This window comes from Oncorhynchus keta, chromosome 13 (assembly GCF_023373465.1).
Source record: "Oncorhynchus keta strain PuntledgeMale-10-30-2019 chromosome 13, Oket_V2, whole genome shotgun sequence".
Lineage (NCBI taxonomy): Eukaryota > Metazoa > Chordata > Actinopteri > Salmoniformes > Salmonidae > Oncorhynchus > Oncorhynchus keta.
Genome location: NC_068433.1, coordinates 30,876,260 through 30,895,157, shown reverse-complemented (window position 1 = coordinate 30,895,157; position 18,898 = coordinate 30,876,260). Strand labels below are relative to the sequence as shown.

Here is an 18,898-nt window from a genome sequence, read left to right as displayed (position 1 = left end):
ACTAAACATTAAATCAGTGTAAGTTTATTGTAAAATTTTTCCAGTATGCCTAAACATACAACCAACCCCCACCAGGGCAAGAACATACTAAGATATAGACTGACAGAATGTTAGCCTTTCAGCCTCAAAATAAAAAAAAAAAAAAAAACATTCTTGAGCAGAAGACAACGCAGCCCTCTAGGAATGTAGTTGTGAGGCACGAGCAAATGACAGAATTATGAAATAACTTTAAGCACTGCCCATACACGAGCAAGTACCATGACTTTAAACACTATATACATTGTCCAGGAAAAACTCCTGACCCAATGTGCCACTCCCTCCTTAGGGCCAGGAGTTTTCCCCCCTAACCCAACCAGGAAAAGCTCTGTCCTAGTTTGCACAGTCCACAGCAAAGAGCTACATGGCCTGTATAACAGCTTTCCAGTCAGTATCTCTGGCATGTGTATGGGGCGTAGTGCTTCCTGGGTTGTTTCTTCCTCATCACATACTTGTTCTCAGGACGGCGAGGGACGTAGGGTCTGGGGTGGTAGCCCTCATTATGCTGCACCGGCCTGGAGTGTCCAGCTGGAAGAGAGAAAAGGGAGAGTGCTAAAACAGTCATTTATAGCCCAATCACCCCAGGATTGATACAATTCTTGGCTACAGAGCAGAGGCTCTACTTGTAAATTCATTTTGCGTCAAGCAAGGGAGGAGAGACTTCACAATGGAATCTAGAAGGATAGGTACACTTCATGGCTGTGTCCAAAATCTGTCTTGCCTACTACGGCCAGTGTCAGAGGTCCCATGTTTAAACTACTGTGTGCACGCGTTTCAACTTACTCCTGTTCCGGACCATCCTGTTATTTTCACTGCATCTGTTGTTCAGTGAGTGTCTGTTGACTGGGGGATGTCTGTAGACCGCCGTGTGTCTGTGATGCACTGGGGCAGTTGGCCGTCTGTTGACCGGTCTGTTGGCTTGGTTCTCCTCGAAGCCGAAGTAGCCAGCGCCGGACTTGGGGAACGCGTCCTCATAGAATCAAGTCAAATTGTCTATTCATTTTTAAATGTGTTGGACATTGTTAAATTGTGACTTGACAATTTAAAAGTGCATTTAGAATCGCAGCACTTCAATAAAAATAAAATTAAAAGTAAAAAGGCAATCAAATCACAGATTAAAGGCCAAGCTAAAACGGTGGAGTTAAGTGCAATTTCAACCTCACCACTTTTAAAGGGGTCATAATTTCAAGCAACATACCAGTATCTACATGAGAAAACAGGAAATAGTGGTGAAGTGTCCCTTTAAAAACCTCAATGGTGTTTGCCCCTTACCTCGTGGAACTGTTCTCCGCAGTCATTGTATTTCCCTTCCAGAGGCCTGTAGGGTTCATCCAAAGCTGGTCTGTAGGGTTCATCCGAAGCTGGTCTGTAGGGCTCAAGGCCCGAGTCCTCAGCAGGATGCCATCCTAGAAAAGCTAGAAAAGAAGAGAAATGTTGTTCAGTTTAATGTACGTAAGCTATCCTTCCATAGATCTGAAGGACAGAGTCAAATGCAGGCTGCCACCTTTTAGAGATACAGGACACGAGGAGAGACGGATGTTGCAGTTGAATTAAAGAATACAGAATTGTTCTTCCCAGAAAGGTTTCACAAGAGCTGTATTAGGACGTTGTCATTATACAAATATCTGATTCATACCTGCTGAATTGGGAGTGAAATAGTTTGCCTGAGGCTCGTATCCGTCATAGTGTCCAAACCTCTCCGTTGCCCAGGCAACTGGTGAATTACATCGCAGGGTCAGTACACATTATACATACATTTGTCTCCACTCACCGAAAGATTCCTTAGGATCCAAACCCTCCCATAACCTGTGGTCATGAATCATTACGCAGTTGTGGGACTTGTGAATGAATTGGTTACTCAGGTGCTGTGCACAGAGGGACAGGTGTGAAGGAGGCAAGTCAAGTGGGTGTGAATGACAGCAGCCTTTTTACAGTGGAATTAGGTGAAGATGCAGGTTAAACTCCACAGTAGTCAAGTGAACCAGGCAGTCAAGTCAATCACTTTACCACTGCAGTGACCTGGGTTCATCATCCTGGGGTCTGGTCTCCTGAAATGAGGCTCTGTTGGGTAGTGCCAGGTGTGTAGCAATGAGGGAATAACACCAACTCCAAAGCAAATCAGGGGGAGAAAAATAGGTTTATTTGAGAAGGACAAATCAGATGTTATGCTGGGAGGTAGATGTTCAGTCTCCCCTGTCCTCAGTTTTTGTCCACAGAACAAAAGGAACAGGATGCCATTTATAATCCCCCCCCACCCTAGCCTGGGGTTGACCAATCAGAAGTCTTTGCAGTACAACTGGGCCAATGGCCAAATAAGTATCCTGCTCCAGACTCAATGTACAGACCGTAGCACACGTAGCTATGAGTTCAAGTGACATTCCACAGATTCTAAACAGATGTTGAACTGAAACCCAACTCCTATTTACAATTCCCCATTAGTACTCTAGTTTTTACTCTTCTCATCCTCTGTGTTGTGTATTTATCTTCAAAATATTCTTATAACCTCAACGTCACAATAACCTGGCATGGTAAAACTGTACTGACCAATACAGTGAGGAGGAAGCCACCACTTACCTGTGTTCTTGGTCATGGGTTTTGTGTAGGCTTTGAGCTGCTGCTGCTCTGAATGATCAATGTGCTCTACAGGGAGAAGAATACCAGTCTTTCAACTGACAGTCAAATTCAAAAACAGACAGGTGATGTGTGTATGTATATTTCTTATACTCTGTGTGTGGTGTTCTACTAACTAACGGTGGTGAGAGGACAGTGTAGCACAAACCCCCAGACCTGTGCAGTAGCAGTAAGGATGTGAAGCATCAGTGAGCTGGAGAGTTCCAGTGTGTGTGTGTGTGTGTGTGTGTACTAACCAATCGTAGTGGCAGGACAGTGCAGCACCACTCCCCAGGCCTCTGCAGCATGTTGCAGTAGTAAGGTGGTGATGCGTCGGTGGGCCAGAGAGTTCCAGTGGACCCCATCCTTCATGCGGTGCTCAAGCGAGAAGCGGAACTGGAAGTGAAGGTCCAGGACGTCAAGGCCGTAGGCGTCGGCCATTTTGTTGCTGTAGAAGTTGGCCTGGATCACGTCGTAGCACAGCGTTTGGCCCCTGTGCTCTATCTGGTTGGGAGAAATTAAAAGGGGAAGCTATAATAGTTCTTTAGCCATCATTATTGTGCACTGTACATCATTTACTATAATTGAGAAATTACTGGGTCACATTAAATAGGAGCAAACATTCTTAAAGCGGAAAGCCAAAAATAAGCGTTCAAGTTTGGGTAGTAAATCAAGATGGTTCCAAATCCGCGCTTATTGAACACAACCCGGCCTCGTCATCCATCTACCTCAGGAACGAAGAAGCCCCCTACGATCCTCTTCCCCAGGGGCATGGTCATGTTCCATATGACCAGACATTCAGGAGGCAGGATGGAGTTCATCTTGTCAAAGAGCTTATGAAGGTTCTCCTGGTACTCATCGTGCCATTTAGGGTTATACCTGGGTGACAAGACCAGGGACAAACTGGTGAGGGCCATAAAAAAGTTAGATGTTGTTTAAATGTGCACACAAAAAAGTTGTATAATGCAAGAAAATGTGTCTATTTTCAGGATGAAGTTGTCGCAATACAGAGTAGTATCGGGATACCCAAGGGGTTAGCCCTGTCCCCCCCCAGAACACATGTTCCCGTTTTGGATACATTCTGCACAAAAACCTGTCCCTGATAGTTACACCTCAACACAATACAACAAATTGAATTTAACTTCACAGTTCAGTGTTCCCCTAGGATATTTTTCATCAGCAGCAAAGTTTGCATGGGGGAGTGGCGGGGCGTAGTAGTGGCTGTGGACAATAGAGCGGTTTCTGACTAGATTATATAGGCCCTCTTGGCCGCAGAGAAAATGTTGCTGTTTTAAAGCTAATTTCCTGCAATTCTATACATTTTGCCATGTTATGCCATCAGAGTGACTCATAAAAATAAATAAAGATATACACAAACTCAGCAAAAAAAGAAACATCCTCTCACTGTCAACTGCGTTTACTTTCAGCAAACTTAACATGTTTAAATATGTGTGAACATAACAAGATTCAACAACTAAGTCAAACTGAACAAGTTCCACAGACATGTGACTAACACAAATGGAATGATGTGTCCCTGAACAAAGGGGGGGTCAAAATCAAAAGTAACAGTCATTATCTGGTGTGGCTACGAGCTGCATTAAGTACTGCAGTGCATCTCCTCGTGGACTGCACCAGATTTGCCATTTCCTACTGTGAGATGTTACCCCACTCTTCCATCAAGGCACCTGCAGGTTCTGACATTTCTGTGGGGAATGGCCCTATCCCTCACCCTCCAATCCAAAAGGTCCAAGACTTGCTCAATGGGATTGAGATCCGGGCTCTTAGCTGGCCTCTCTTGCAGGAAATCACGCACGGAACGAGCAGTATGGCTGGTGGCAATGTCATGCTGGAGGGTCATGTCAGGATGAACCTGCAGGAAGGCTACCACATGAGGGAGGAGGATGTCTTCCCTGTAACACACAGCGTTGACATTGCCTGCAATGACAACAAGCTCAATCCGATGATGCTCCGACACACCACCCCAGACCATGACGGACCCTCCACCTCCAATTCGATCCCGCTCTAGAGTACAGGCCTCGTTGTAACGCTCATTCCGTTGACGGAAAAACGCGAATCCAACCATCACCCATGGTGAGACAAAACTGCGACTCGTCAGCAATGAGCACTTTTTGCCGGTCCTGTCTGGTCCAGCGATGGTGGGTTTGTGCCCATAGGCGACGTTGTTGCCGGTGAAGTCTGGTGAGGACCTGCCTTACAACAGGCCTACAAGCCCTCAGTTCAGCCTAATGCGGACAGTCTGAGCACTGATGGAGGGATTGTGCGTTCCTGGTGTAACTCGGGCAGTTGTTGTTGCCATCCTGTACCTGTCCCACAGGTGTGATGTTCAGATGTACTGATCCTGTGCAGGTGTTACACGTGATCTGCCACTGCCAGGACGATTAGCTGTCCGTTCTGTCTCCCTGTAGAGCTATCTTAGGCGTCTCACAGTATGGACATGGCAATTTATTTCCCTGGCCACATCTGCAGTCCTCATGCCTCCTTGCAGCATGCCTAAGGAACGTTCACGCAGATGAGCAGGGACCCTGGGTATCTTTCTTTTGGTGTTTTTAAGAGTCAGTAGAAAGGCCTCTTTAGTGTCCTAAGTTCTCATAACTGTGACCTTAATTGCCTACCGTCTGTAAGCTGTTAGTGTCTTGACGACTGTTCCACAGGTGCATGTTCATTAATTGTTTATGGTTCATTGAAGCATGGGAAACAGTGTTTAAACCCTTTACAGTGAAGTTATTTGGATTTTTATGAATTATTTTTGAAAAGACAGGGTCCTGAAAAAGGGTTGCTTCTTTTTTTGCCGAGTTTATTTTGCAGCAGTGGTATGCCGCTGCTAAATTAATATAGGGGAAACACTGAACTTTTTACTGTATAATAGAAAATGCTATTGCAGAAAACAGCTGATTTGCACATATCCAAAGGCCTACATGTGGGCAGGAGGAATGTAAGTAAGTCATATAAACGCATAATGATCTACCTTTTCATTAAGGATGGCGGGGGACCCCACATCTATAGCCTACTCTTCAGACAACTTTACACACAGCCTACACACTCTCCCTCTCTCACACACACATCCATTTTCTCTCTCACACACACACTGCTCCCTAAAGTTAGGCACCAAACAAAATAAGGAACATCAGAAAAATATGGATTTTGGATTCAGATTTAGCTTAGAATTACATTGATTAGACATACGCTTCCTACTTTTGAGGCACTACTATGAGTAGGCCAACTATCCCTTTTTCTTTTGCCATCCAAATGTGTGCATCACCAAGGGGTACCATGTTAGCTAGCAAGCCAGGCAACATGACTAAACATGGTCGTGTGTTATCAAACCAAAAACCTCACAGACCAAGAGTCATTTTTAAAAAACAGTCCGCGACATGGTTTATAAAATTATATAACATATGCGCCAATTTGCGGTATAATGGGGTTTGGGCTAGAAACTTGCGGTTTTCAGTGATGTTAAGGTGCAAGCATGACTGTCACTGTGCTCCGTTATTCCTCTATGGCAGTGACAGCGAAGACTAGTCAGACTGGAGAACTTGTTCTTACAGGCGAAATGAAAAGGTATCTACGTATCCACTTCACTCGCGTTGCGAGCCACTCCAATAATTAAACTAAATGTAGTAACGGTGAAACTGTGCTTATGTCATCGGTCCAAACAAGAAAAACATATTAGGCCATTTTTATGCCCAAAATTGTCAGATGCTAAATGGTTTTCCACATAATTCAAAATTTGTTCACATTTTCATGTCTTTTGGGGCGGCAGGGTAGCCTAGTGGTTAGAGCGTTGGGCTAGTAACTGGAAGGTTGCAAGTTCAAATCCTCGAGCTGACAAGGTACAAATCTGTCGTTCTACCCCTGAACAGGCAGTTAACCCAGGCCGTCATTGAAAATAAGAATTTGTTCTTAACTGACTTGCCTAGTTAAATAAAAGGTAAATAAAATCCATAATATCAAAAAAACAAGTTGCTTTTAGTTGGAACTAGCCTAAAAACTGCCAAAAATGTAAAAGCACTATTTTTCAAAATAATGAGAGAAAATAAGGAATTAGTTATTTTTCGCATCACTTGTTATGTGGGTGGGGCTATATCTGTAGTCCCATCTCATTTACCATATGCATATCCTGTCCAACCTAGCTTTCAAAATAAGAATTGAGCATTTGTTGTGAAAGCAAAGGACCATGATTTGGAAAGCTTAGGCTACAAGTGACCTTAAAGGTGGTTGTGTGTTTTAAGCCATAGATATAATACCAAGGTTTTAAGCATTCTATTCCATTTCGGTTAGTGGACCAAATACCTTCCCCAATTGCGTCAACTTTCTGGTCAGAAAAAGTTCACGTTAATCCACTGAGGCAAAAAAGGACAATGCCTATAACCAGTCAAAAATTCCCCAAAAGGGGATATACAGTATCTGTTGTCAACTGAACAGAGGAGTTGTCCATTTCAGCACCACAGAGCTCCGCTATAGGCGTACCAGTGACAAAGAGTGGAGATGCAGGAGATGCGCTGTCTGTTAAGCTGTGCTGAATAAGGCCAGTCGTGGCCTCGGCTCCCTTTAAAAACGTGGAGTTTTCCTTTGTAGTCTAGGCCTACTTCCTGATTTCTCCATTTGTTCAGTCGAGTTTCTTCGCTCCCGTGATTAGTGTGTAACCAATCCTTTGATTTATGCCTTTTATTTCCACTTTTGTCCTGCGTTTGCTTTCGCTGAGTAGCCGTTATGGCGTTTGATGTCGGCCTTATTGTGCTTTGTAGCCACTATTCAGTGGCATTAACATGTGTAATTCAGTTAAGAAAAAAAGGTGCAAATGGGAGTTGAAAATGGGAAGGGATGGCCAGAAAAGCATTTTGGGGATAGATTTGATCTCATGGTCCAAGTGGCTCTATGCCCGTTTTCAAATGTGCCCGATTATTTATTGTTTGCTTATAGGCCCTACAGAAACAATTTAATCTGTCAATGTTTTAATTGTGTCTGTACTCTAGAACATGAATAGGCCTCCATTAGAATTGGCTACTTCTTGGCCGTTTTAACTGTTATAAATACCACCTCAGTCACCGGCTTCATCAATAAGTGCATTGACGACGTACGTACATATCCCAACCAGAACCCATGGATTACAGGCAACATCTGCATCGAGCTGATGGGTTTGGATTTCTGAGCTTTAACCATTATTAGCCTATTATTATTAATCATTAGTTATAATAGAGACATGAGGGGTGCCATAGCCGAGGGTCTTAATGGTTATCTGGAGTTAGTGGTTATCTGTAGGAGGAAGGGTTATGGTGGGAGCAATTAAGCTTGGAATGGGCTGAGTGCAGGGAAAATGGTCACATGTGGAAGTACTGATAAGGGGAGAGAGCCTTGGATAAGGGGGTCAAGGTCAGGTCACGTTAAGGGAACCGTTTATTGCCCGTATCACTTAGTTTCCTGCCAAGCAATAAATATGCAATGTTTAGCGATAAAAATAAAATTTAACGTGGCAAACACAGAATTCCTAACCTAGCACACACAATGACTGCTGTGTGAAAAGAGCAGTCAACAAGTCGAGCAGTCATTTGAAAGAGTAAGAGAATTTCAGCGAGACAACTCAAAGGTGAAATCCATTAAAGCCCTTGACAATCAACCGTTCTCTGTCGTGGATGTTGGCTTTTGCCGACTGGTCAAGCACCTGTACACACTACCAAGTGCGCTATTTTTCAGATGTTGCCCTACCAGAGTCACACAGTAATAGCGTCACTGCTATTAGCTTCACGACATACATACATACATACATACTATGGAATGCCGTTTGGGTCTTTGGGTGTCAAAAAAGATACAGTAGCACTGTCAAAGCTGTACAAAAAAAGTTTGCAAACAAGCAAACACAGACCACGAATGATGTGTTTACAATACCGCAACTTCTGGGATAGCTAGCTTTAGCTTGGTACCTAGCAAGCACCAATACAACAAGCCTGAAAACAATGACCAATTGAAACTGCAGTTATTTTCATTATTCTTAGCAATGATTTAGGAATCCTTGTGAGTAAGTATTAGCTAGGTTGCCACTTGTTGTTAGTCTATTGAAATTGAACTTCAGTTCATGAAAATAAATAGCTAGCCAGCTGCTTAACCCTGTTGCCCAAAGCTAACGTTATAAGCAGCCAGCTAGCTTCAGTCTAGAGAGCTTGACCGGACGAGTAATGTGTTGTGAAGCTAGCCATAGTAAGGATTAGGCACAAAAGTGGAATTTGATGTTTGCCTTCAAAATAAGTGTCATTGATGCAAATTAATACAAATAGAATTATGCCAAACTTTGATTTTGAAGGCTAACCGCAAAGTCCACTATTGTGGCTAATCCTTATTGTGGCTAGCTTCACATAGATGGGTCCGACCACCATTAATCAAATAACTGTCTTATAAATTAGGGTTATTTTAGATGACACCTAGCTATATAGTTAGCTAGCTTGCTATATTTTTGGGGAAGAACATTGTTTGCATCCATAAGCTAGCTAGCATTTATTTTTTTAATGACCAGCCCTGCAGGTGCCCAAGACAACTTTACCAGCTTCATAGCATAAGTATCGATGAATCGTTGTGACATATGAAATACGAGGGAAAGTGTAATCAATGTGTAATTACTACGTAACAAATGAACTAACGTATTACATTATGTGATGTCATATTATGTTGTATTCAGGTCCTGATTAGTAAAAATAGTGTTTACTTAACATGTCAAATAGTAGTGGTACACACAAAAACAAACACCGTTCAATAGAAATCCTGGTTGAGAATGAAATGACTGAACAAAACAGCACAGCAAGTAAGTGAAAGAAATCGGTTTTACTGGTAATGGGGACAAAAAGTAAATGCCTACAAAATAACTAGTGGTGAGTGTGGTGTATGTGTGTGGGTATAACCTTCATTTAACTAAGACAGTTTTACAATGATGGCCCGGACAACGCTGGGCCAATTGTGCGCCGCCCTATGGGACTCCCAATCACGGCCGGATGTGATACAGCCTGGATTCGAACCAGGGACTGTAGTTACGCCTCTTGCACCGAGATGCAGTGCCTTAGACCACTGCGTCCGTGTGCCTGTTAAATAGTTAACTGTACTAGAATGCTTAAAAGGCCACTAACATTTTTAATATCGGTTATCAGTATAGTTTTTTTGGGCAAGGAAAATATTGGATTTCGGTATCGGACAAAAAAAATGTAATATCGGTGCATCACTAGTTTAAGCTTTCAAGGTGTCCGTCAAGTTCTTACTCTGATAAATAGAACCTAACAGAGCTAAAGACTAGAGCTGCCGCTTTCAAGGAGCGGGACACTAATCCGGATGCTTGTAAGCAATCCCACTTTGCCCTCAGACGAACAAGCAAAGCGTCAATAAAGGATTAAGATTGAATCCTACTACACCGACTGATGCTCCTCGGATGTTGCAGGGCTTGAAAACTATTATGGGCTACAAAGGGAGACCCTCAGTGACGCGAGCCTACCAGACGAGCTGAATGCCTTTTACGCTGGCTTCGAGGTAAGCAACACTGAAGCATGCATGTGAGAGCTCCAGCTGTTCTGGACGACTGTGATAACGCTCTCGGTAGCCAATGTGAGCAAGACCTTTAACAGGTCAACATTCACAAAGCCGCTGGGCCAGACGGATTACCAGGACATGTACTCGAAGCATGCACCAACTGGCAAGTGTCTTCCCTGACATTTACAACCTCTCCCTGACCGAGTCTATAATTCCTATGTTTCAAGCAGACCACCATTGTCCCTGTACCCAAGGAAGCAAAGGTAACCTGCCTAAACGATTACCGCCCCATAGCACTCACGTTGGTAGCCATAAAGTGCTTTGAAAGGCTGGGCATGACTCACAACAGCATCCTCCCGGATACCCAGACCCAATCCAATTTGCATACCGCCCCAACAGATCCACAATCTCTATTGCACTCCACACTACCTTTTCCCACCTGGACGAAAGGAACACCTATGAGAATGCTGTTCACTGACTACAGCTCAGCGTGCCCAAAAAGCTCATCACTAAGCTAAGGACCCTGGGACTAAACACCTCCCTCTGCAACTGGATCCTGGCCTTACTGACGAGCCACCCTCAGGTGGTAAGGGTAGGCAACAACACATCTGCCACACTGATCCTCAACACTGTGGCCCCTCAGGGGTGTGTACTTAGTCCCCTCCTGTACTCCCTGTTAACCCACGACTGCGTGGCCAAACACGACTCCAACACCATTAAGTTTGTTGATGACAACAGTGGTATGCCTGATCACCGAAAACGATGAGATAACCTATAGGGAGGTCAGAGACCTGGCAGTGTGGTGCCAGGACAACAACCTCTCCCTCAATGTGATCAAGACAAAGGAGTTGATCATGGACTACAGGAAAAGGGGAGCTGAACACGTTCCCATTCACATCGACAGGGCTATAGTGGAGCGGGTCGAGAGTTAAGTTCCTTGGTGTCCACACATGGTCCAAACATACAAAGACAGTCGTTAAGAGGGCACAACAACACCCTTTCCCCCTCAGGAGACTAAACATTCTACAGCTGCACCATCGAGAGCATCCTGACCGGTTGAATCACCGCCTGGTATTGCAACTGCTCAGCATCTGACCATAAGGCGCTAGTGGACGGTGCGTACGGCCCAGTACATCACTGGGGCCAAGCTTCTTGCCATCCAGGACCTATATACACCGCTCAAAAAATAAAGGGAACACTTAAACAACACAATGTAACTCCAAGTCAATCACACTTCTGTGAAATCAAAGTGTCCACTTAGGAAGCAACACTGACTGACAATACATTTCACATGGTGTTGTGCAAATGGAATAGACAACAGGTGGAAATTATAGGCAATTAGCATGACACCCCCTATAAAAGGAGTGGTTCTGCAGGTGGGGACCACAGACCACTTCTCAGTTCCTATGCTTCCTGGCTGATGTTTTGGTCATTTTTGAATGCTGGCGGTGCTTTCACTCTAGTGGTAGCATGAGACGGAGTCTACAACCCACACAAGTGGCTCAGGTAGTGCAGCTCATCCAGGATGGCACATCAATGCGAGCTGTGGCAAGAAGATTTGCTGTGTCTGTCAGCGTAGTGTCCAGAGCATGGAGGCGCTACCAGGAGACAGGCCAGTACATCAGGAGACATGGAGGCCGTAGGAGGGCAATAACCCAGCAGCAGGACCGCTACCTCCGACCTTTGTGCAAGGAGGAGCAGGAGGAGCACTGCCAGAGCCCTGCAAAATGACCTCCAGCAGGCCACAAATGTGCATGTGTCTGCTCAAACGGTCAGAAACAGACTCCATGAGGGTGGTATGAGGGCCCGACGTCCACAGGTGGGGGTTGTGCTTACAGCCGCACACCGTGCAGGAAATTTTTCATTTGCCAGAGAACACCAAGATTGGCAAATTTGCCACTGGCAACCCTGTGCTCTTCAGATGAAAGCAGGTTCACACAGAGCACATGTGACAGACGTGACAGTCTGGAGACGCCGTGGAGAACGTTCTGCTGCCTGCAACATCCTCCAGCATGACCGGTTTGGCGGTGGGTCAGTCATGGTGTGGGGTGGCATTTTTGGGGGGCCGCACAGCCCTCCATGTGCTCGCCAGAGGTAGCCTGACTGCCATTTGGTCCCGAGATGAGATCCTCAGACCCCTTGTGAGACCATATGCTGGTGCGGTTGGCCCTGGGTTCCTCCTAATGCAAGACAATGCTAGACCTCATGTGGCTAGAGTGTGTCAGCAGTCCCTGCAAGAGGAAGGCATTGATGCTATGGACTGGCCCTCCCGTTCCCTAGACCTGAATCCAATTGAGCACATCTGGGACATCATGTCTCGCTCCATCCACCAACGCCACGTTGCACCACAGACTGTCCAGGAGTTGGCGGATGCTTTAGTCCAAGTCTGAGAGGAGATCCCTCAGGAGACCGCCACCTCATCAGGAGCATGCCCAGACATTGTAGGGAGGTCATACAGGCACGTGGAGGTCACACACACTACTGAGCCTCATTTTGACTTGTTTTAAGGACATTACATCAAAGTTGGATCAGCCTGTAGTGTGGTTTTTCACTTTAATTTTGAGTGTGACTCCAAATCCAGACCTCCATGGGTTGATAAATTTGATTTCCATTGATAATTTGTGTGATTTTGTTGTCAGCACATTCAACTATGTAAAGAAAAAAGTATTTAATAATAATATTTCATTCAGATCTAGGATGTGTTATTTTAGTGTTCCCTTTATTTTTTTGAGCAGTGTACTAGGCAGTGTCCAATTACCCAAGTTATAGACTGTTTTCTCTGCTACCGCACGGCAAGCGGTACCGGAGAGCGAAGTCTAGGACCAAAAGGCTCCTTAACAGCTTCTACCCCCAAGTCATAAGATGATTTACAAAGACGACACCACCCCAAACCCATTTGATTTGTATACTGCTGTTACTCACTGTTCATCTATGCAGTCACTTCACCCCTACCTCCATGTACAAATTACCCTGACTAACCTGTACCCCCTCACATTGACTCGGTACCAGTACCCCTGTATTTAGCCTCGTTATTGTTATTTTATTGTGTTACTAACTTTTTACATTAACTTATTTGGTAAACATTTCCTTAACTCTTCCTTGACCTGCACCGTTGGTTAAGGGCCTGTAAGTAAGGCCCACGGTAAGGTCTACACTTGCTGTATTCGGCGCAAGTGACAAATATAGTGACAAATATAGTTTGATTTGACAATAATGATTTACCTCTACAATGGTTCATGAACTCAGGCCTACATTATAAACTTTACATATTTCTACTACTTAAAACAAACATAAGCCATCTTAACAATAAAAAGGTCAACATCATAATAGCATTAATTAAAAGCCCATCTTTTATTTAAGCAGACTAACTACACTAGGGATCGGTTTGGGAGGGAAACCTGTGAGGGGACTGTCTAACGCCTCCCGCGACCTTCGCTCCTGCAATGCCTGGACTGTACACCCTGGGACGGTAATATATACTGTGCATTCAGAAAGTATTCAGACCCCTTGACCTTTTCTACATTTTGTTACATTACAGCCTTATTCTGAAATTTATTAAACACCCCCCAATCCACCCCATAATGTCAAAGCAAGCAGTTTATTTTGCAAATGTATAAAAAAAAAAAAATCTTATTTACATAAGTATTCAGACCCTTTGCTATGAGTCTCAAAATTGAGCTCAGGTGCATCCTGTTTCCATTGATCATTAAATGTTTCTACAACTTGGAGTCCACCTGTGGTTAATTCATTTGATTGGACATGATTTGTAAAGGCACACACCTGTCTATATAAAAAGGTCCCACAGTTGACAGTGCATGTCAGAGCAAAAACCAAGTCATGAGGGCGAAGGAATTGTCCTCTTGCAGTCCGAGACAGGATTGTGTCTAGGCACAGATCTGGGGAAGGGTACCAGCAAGTTTCAGGAGCATTGAAGGTCCCCAAGAACACAATGGCCTCCATCATTCTTAAATGGAAGAAGTTTGGAACCATCAAGACTCTTCCTCGAGCTGGCCACCCGGCCAACCTGAGCAGTCGGGGGAGAAAGACCTTGGTCAGGGAGGTAACCAAGAACCCGATGGTCACTGGAGAAGGTTGTCCCTCTGGAAAGATTCTCCCATCTCTGCAGCACTCCATCATTCAGGCCTTTGGTAGAGTGGCCAGAGAGAAGCCACTCCTCAGTAAAAGACATGACAGCCCACTTGGAGTTTGCACATAAAGGACTCTCAGACCATGATAAACAAGATTCACTGGTCTGATGAAACCAAGATTTAACTCTTTGGCCTGAATGCCAAGCGTCATGTCTGGATGAAACCTGGCACCATCCCTAAAGTGAAGCATGGTGGTGGCAGCATCATGATGTGGGGATTTTTTCAGCAGCAGGGACTGGGAAACTAGTCAGGATCAAGGGAAAGATTAACAGGGTAAAGGACAGAGAGACCCTTTGGACAACGACCCTAAGCACACAGCCCAGACAACACAGGAGTGGCTTCGGGACAAGTCTCTGAATGTCCTTGAGCAGCCCAGCCAGAGCCCGGAATTGAACCCTCTTCCTAGAACGTCTCTGGAGACACTTCAAAATAGCTGTGCAGCGATACTCCCAATCCAACCCGATACTCACCATCCAACCCGATAGAGCTTGAGGATCTGAAGAGAAAAATGGGAGAAACTCACCAAATACAGGTGTGCCAAGCTTGTAGCGTCATAGTAGTAGTTTATGTGTCGGGGGGCTAGGGTCAGTTTGTTATATCTGGAGTACTTCTCCTGTCCTATTCGGTGTCCTGTGTAAATCTAAGTGTGCGTTCTTTAATTCTCTCCTTCTCTCTTTCTTTCTCTCTCTCGGAGGACCTGAGCCCTAGGACCATGCCCCAGGACTACCTGACATGATGACTCCTTGCTGTCCCCAGTCCACCTGGCCATGCTGCTGCTCCAGTTTCAACTGGCCTGGGCCCTAGGACCATGCCCCAGGACTACCTGACATGATGACTCCTTGCTGTCCCCAGTCCACCTGGCCATGCTGCTGCTCCAGTTTCAACTGTTCTGCCTTATTATTATTCGACCATGCTGGTCATTTATGAACATTTGAACATCTTGGTCATGTTCTGTTATAATCTCTACCCGGCACAGCCAGAAGAGGACTGGCCACCCCACATAGCCCGGTTCCTCTCTAGGTTTCTTCCTAGGTTTTGGCCTTTCTAGGGAGTTTTTCCTAGCCACCGTGCTTTTACACCTGCATTGTTTGCTGTTTGGGGTTTTAGGCTGGGTTTCTGTACAGCACTTTGAGATATCAGCTGATGTACGAAGGGCTATATACATTTGATTTGATACCCAAGAAGTCTTGAGGCTGTAATCGCTGCCCAAGGTGCTTCACTGAGTAAAGGGTCTGAATACTTATGTAAATGTGATATTATTATTATTATTTTTTAAAGGTTTTGTCATTATGGGGTAGATTCAGGTGGGGAAAAAACTATTAAATCAATTTTAAAAGAAGGCTGTAACGTCACAAAATGTGGAAAAATTCAAGGGTCTGAATATCTTCCGAATGAAATAGCCTAAAGCTATGACTGGAGCAGCCAGCCCTCAAGGAGGCAATGCAAAGTCAACCGCCACAGCAAAAAAACATTTTTAGAAAACACTTTACCATAATAAGAAAACTAGAGTCCATTACACATCCCTACAGAACCAATAAAACCATTCAGTCTCTAATGGCTTATTGGTTTATTCAGAATTGGCATCTGCAACTAAAACAAAGATTTGTCGCACAACACACCAAACTCTTATTTTGAAGGCTTGGTTTGGAAAGGATATGTGTTTGACCAATGATACAGGACTAGAGATTTAGCCCCACCCGCATCACCAGTAATGAGAAATGGAACCCATTCTTTATCTTCGCTCATCATTATCTACTTGTACAACGAGTGCTTTTTTGTTTTCAGCAATATGACAACTTAAACTTATTTCGGATTTGAAGACGTGAAAGGAAAACAGGAATTATCCATAAGCAGAATGTCCTCGTCTTGCCTTTTAGTTGATTGCCCCCTTTTCTTCTTGGACTTTTCAGATTGAGAAGATTAACTATGTCAACACTATAAAACAGACCTAGTAGGTATCATGAATGCTGGACAAAAAAAAAAGTGTGTGTAAAACCTGCAGACATCCTTAACAGAATGGTCACCTGGAGACGTCCCAGAGACAGGAGTTAACGATGACGACGTCTGGTTTGAGACCGTCTTCAAAGTCCCTCAGGATGCTCTGCATGTAGCGCGAGTAGATCCTCGTCAGGAAGTAGAACCGCACCAGGTGGTGGTCTGAGCGGAACTGACGCACCTTAGGACGAGATAAAGGAGAAGACCGATGTCATAAGAGATCAGGGAGTGCACGTGGAAGCCAAGAGTTATAACTGTGTCAAATAGGACCATTCATTCCCAGTGCAGGTATACTTCCTAAAGAATCACCGTCTTCTCATCCTAGTGACGCACCTCACGGTATTCCGTCCCGTTGGTGATTTGACCCAGCCGTCCGCCCTCCACCAGGATGTCCTGCTCGAAGCTCATCTCTCCCTGGTGATGAGGGGGTAGATTGTGAGGGGGAAGAAGCTAGAAGCCACTTTAGTCCTGGTATTATTAAATCAATCATGGATCTGTTTTTTTTTAGGACACATTGAAAGACAAGCTGCAAAAATATTACAATAGAGAGATAGAATGTATCTACAGTAGGGTTGGACAATATGGTCAAAATATAATATCAATGTTTTTCTTATTTTTTACAGTATGGCGTTTTGATAGTATTTTATGTTTCTGAATAATACACGTTTTCTATTTTATGAGTCATGCATGACCCTAGGATGGCAACTAATGCATTCTAAATAGTTTTATTGTGCTTTCTCCAATCAAATGTTGTTTTTATACTCAACCAAACTATGACAAAACTGACAGTGAAGTTTTCATTTATTTAGCACTGTATTGTAAAAATCCATACCGGTATGTGGATCCATACCGTTATACCTTAAAAGACAATATATCACCCAGACTTAATCTATAGATACAATTTCTTTCTAGAAATGTTGCATGGGATATCTCACATTCACCTACCAAATCTGTGAGTCAAGGTTTACCTTACTCTTGAGCTGAGCCAAGCTGAGATATTTGTCCTTTTGCAGCAGAAGCACAATGTCCTTATACACGGAGCGCTGAACTGTGGAGAACACAAATTATGGACATTGACTGAGAACATAAGTTCAGTTGGCAATTTGTCATCCAAAGGGTGCACTGCACATTCAATTTGATAACCACAGGCAAGCACTCAAATCTGGACCCCAGAAGCCAGTTCTACTGCTTTGTTTGTTAGTGTTTATTTGTGTCCCTCTAATCAGGCAATGATTTAGGCCTGGGACACTAGGTGGGTGCAATTCATTAACAGGTTGAACAAAAAAAAACTGCAGTGTCCAGACTTCGTTGGGTAAGATTTGATACCCCTGGGCTAGGGCTTCTTGGGCCTGGAGATATTGCAAGACTGTACAAACCAATGTATGTCAGTGGTTCACTTACTTGAGTCCCCCAGGACAACAACAAACTTGTTGTGTAAGAGCTGGCTGGCTTGCTGCTGGCTCACAGCCTTCATGTTCTCCCTCTGTTCATTAAAGTACAGATTAGGTTCCCAATATTTATAGGAGTGCCTATCAGACGTTGATTTAAAATTGTGTGAGCACTGATTGGATAACAGAGGTTCAGAGGACAGAGTAGCAATTATATAGTTAGTGGTGTGTTCATAGACATTGCTGGGAAGTAGCCTACTCACTTCAACAGTCACCAATGCATGGGGTCCAATTGTTGCAGATTCCACATAAAGCTAACACATATTGCTAAGCAGGCCAAAAGGCTATCTGGTAACTCATTGCAACTATGTCAGACTGTTATTAACAAGGATGTTAAATCCTTGATAATGTCTCAGGTTAGCTCTGGTTCAAGGCGTTCGTGCTCGTTCCTCACGGACACTAACGCACATGGACCAAAGCTATCAACCAGGTCACCATACTTACCATGATTGGTTGAACTTTAATAATCTTGATTGAGCTATTAACATTAATAAATGTAGGCAGGTGGTTGAAGTCAAACCTCTTAACCAGGACGCCCCTGATCTGAATACTCGAGTTATTGTCCAAATGATCCAATTATTAGTTGGCTGCTGCTACTACAATTAGCTAGTAACGTTAGCAAACCCGTGAGTTTTTGGAGCGAAAAAAATAATGCAGTTTGCTGGTAACTTGATTTTCCAGAGCGGTTTGGTTAAATATGCAGTTTTTGTACGTGATTCTTTCGCCACAACAATCCTCGTCTGATTTTATTGAACATATGACTAGTCATTCGCACGCGAATTAATTGCAATACCAATTTGCACCTGTATTGCTAGCCAGTAGTAGCCAGCCAGCAAGACAGGGAATGAGAAGTCCAATTCCACCTGCATTGCGAGAAAGCCATCAACATAAATGTATTTTCAATTAGCGTTAGACAATAAGTTCTCTATGGTTTGATAAAATACTGTAATAATTTTGCATCGAAATGTGTCTAATCTTTGGGTCCGATGACTTCCATCTATCTGCAAACCATTCACGCCGTGAAATTTGATTTGTGAATTTGAACTTGGCGGAGCGGGCGTCGTAATGAGCGCTCATCGGTCGTAATGACCAACTTTGTCCAGCAGATGGTAGTAAATTAAAGTCACTGTGATCATA

At 44.1% G+C, this 18,898-nt stretch overlaps 1 protein-coding gene across 5 annotated transcripts; it reads right to left on the bottom strand.

Annotated features, from left to right (window-relative positions):
* Positions 1-8: 8 nt before the first annotated feature.
* Positions 9-18,824, bottom strand: fam113 (family with sequence similarity 113). Of its 5 annotated transcripts, none has more exons than XM_035783889.2 (13): positions 18,206-18,824; positions 17,715-17,796; positions 17,282-17,361; positions 16,647-16,727; positions 16,343-16,494; positions 3,375-3,525; positions 2,904-3,150; positions 2,611-2,676; positions 2,044-2,142; positions 1,673-1,750; positions 1,309-1,451; positions 820-1,006; positions 9-564 (listed from the first exon to the last, which is right to left on the bottom strand). In XM_035783889.2, exons 1-13 carry the CDS (start codon positions 18,206-18,208, stop codon positions 425-427), a joined length of 1,509 nt encoding a protein of 502 aa, XP_035639782.1. In that variant the 5' UTR covers positions 18,209-18,824; the 3' UTR covers positions 9-424. The 5 variants fall into 5 exon arrangements, with proteins under 5 accessions (XP_035639782.1, XP_035639783.1, XP_035639784.1 ...); XM_035783890.2 differs by lacking the exon at positions 18,206-18,824 and adding an exon at positions 17,965-18,183; XM_035783891.2 differs by lacking the exon at positions 2,044-2,142.
* Between the last annotated feature and the right edge of the window lie 74 nt (positions 18,825-18,898).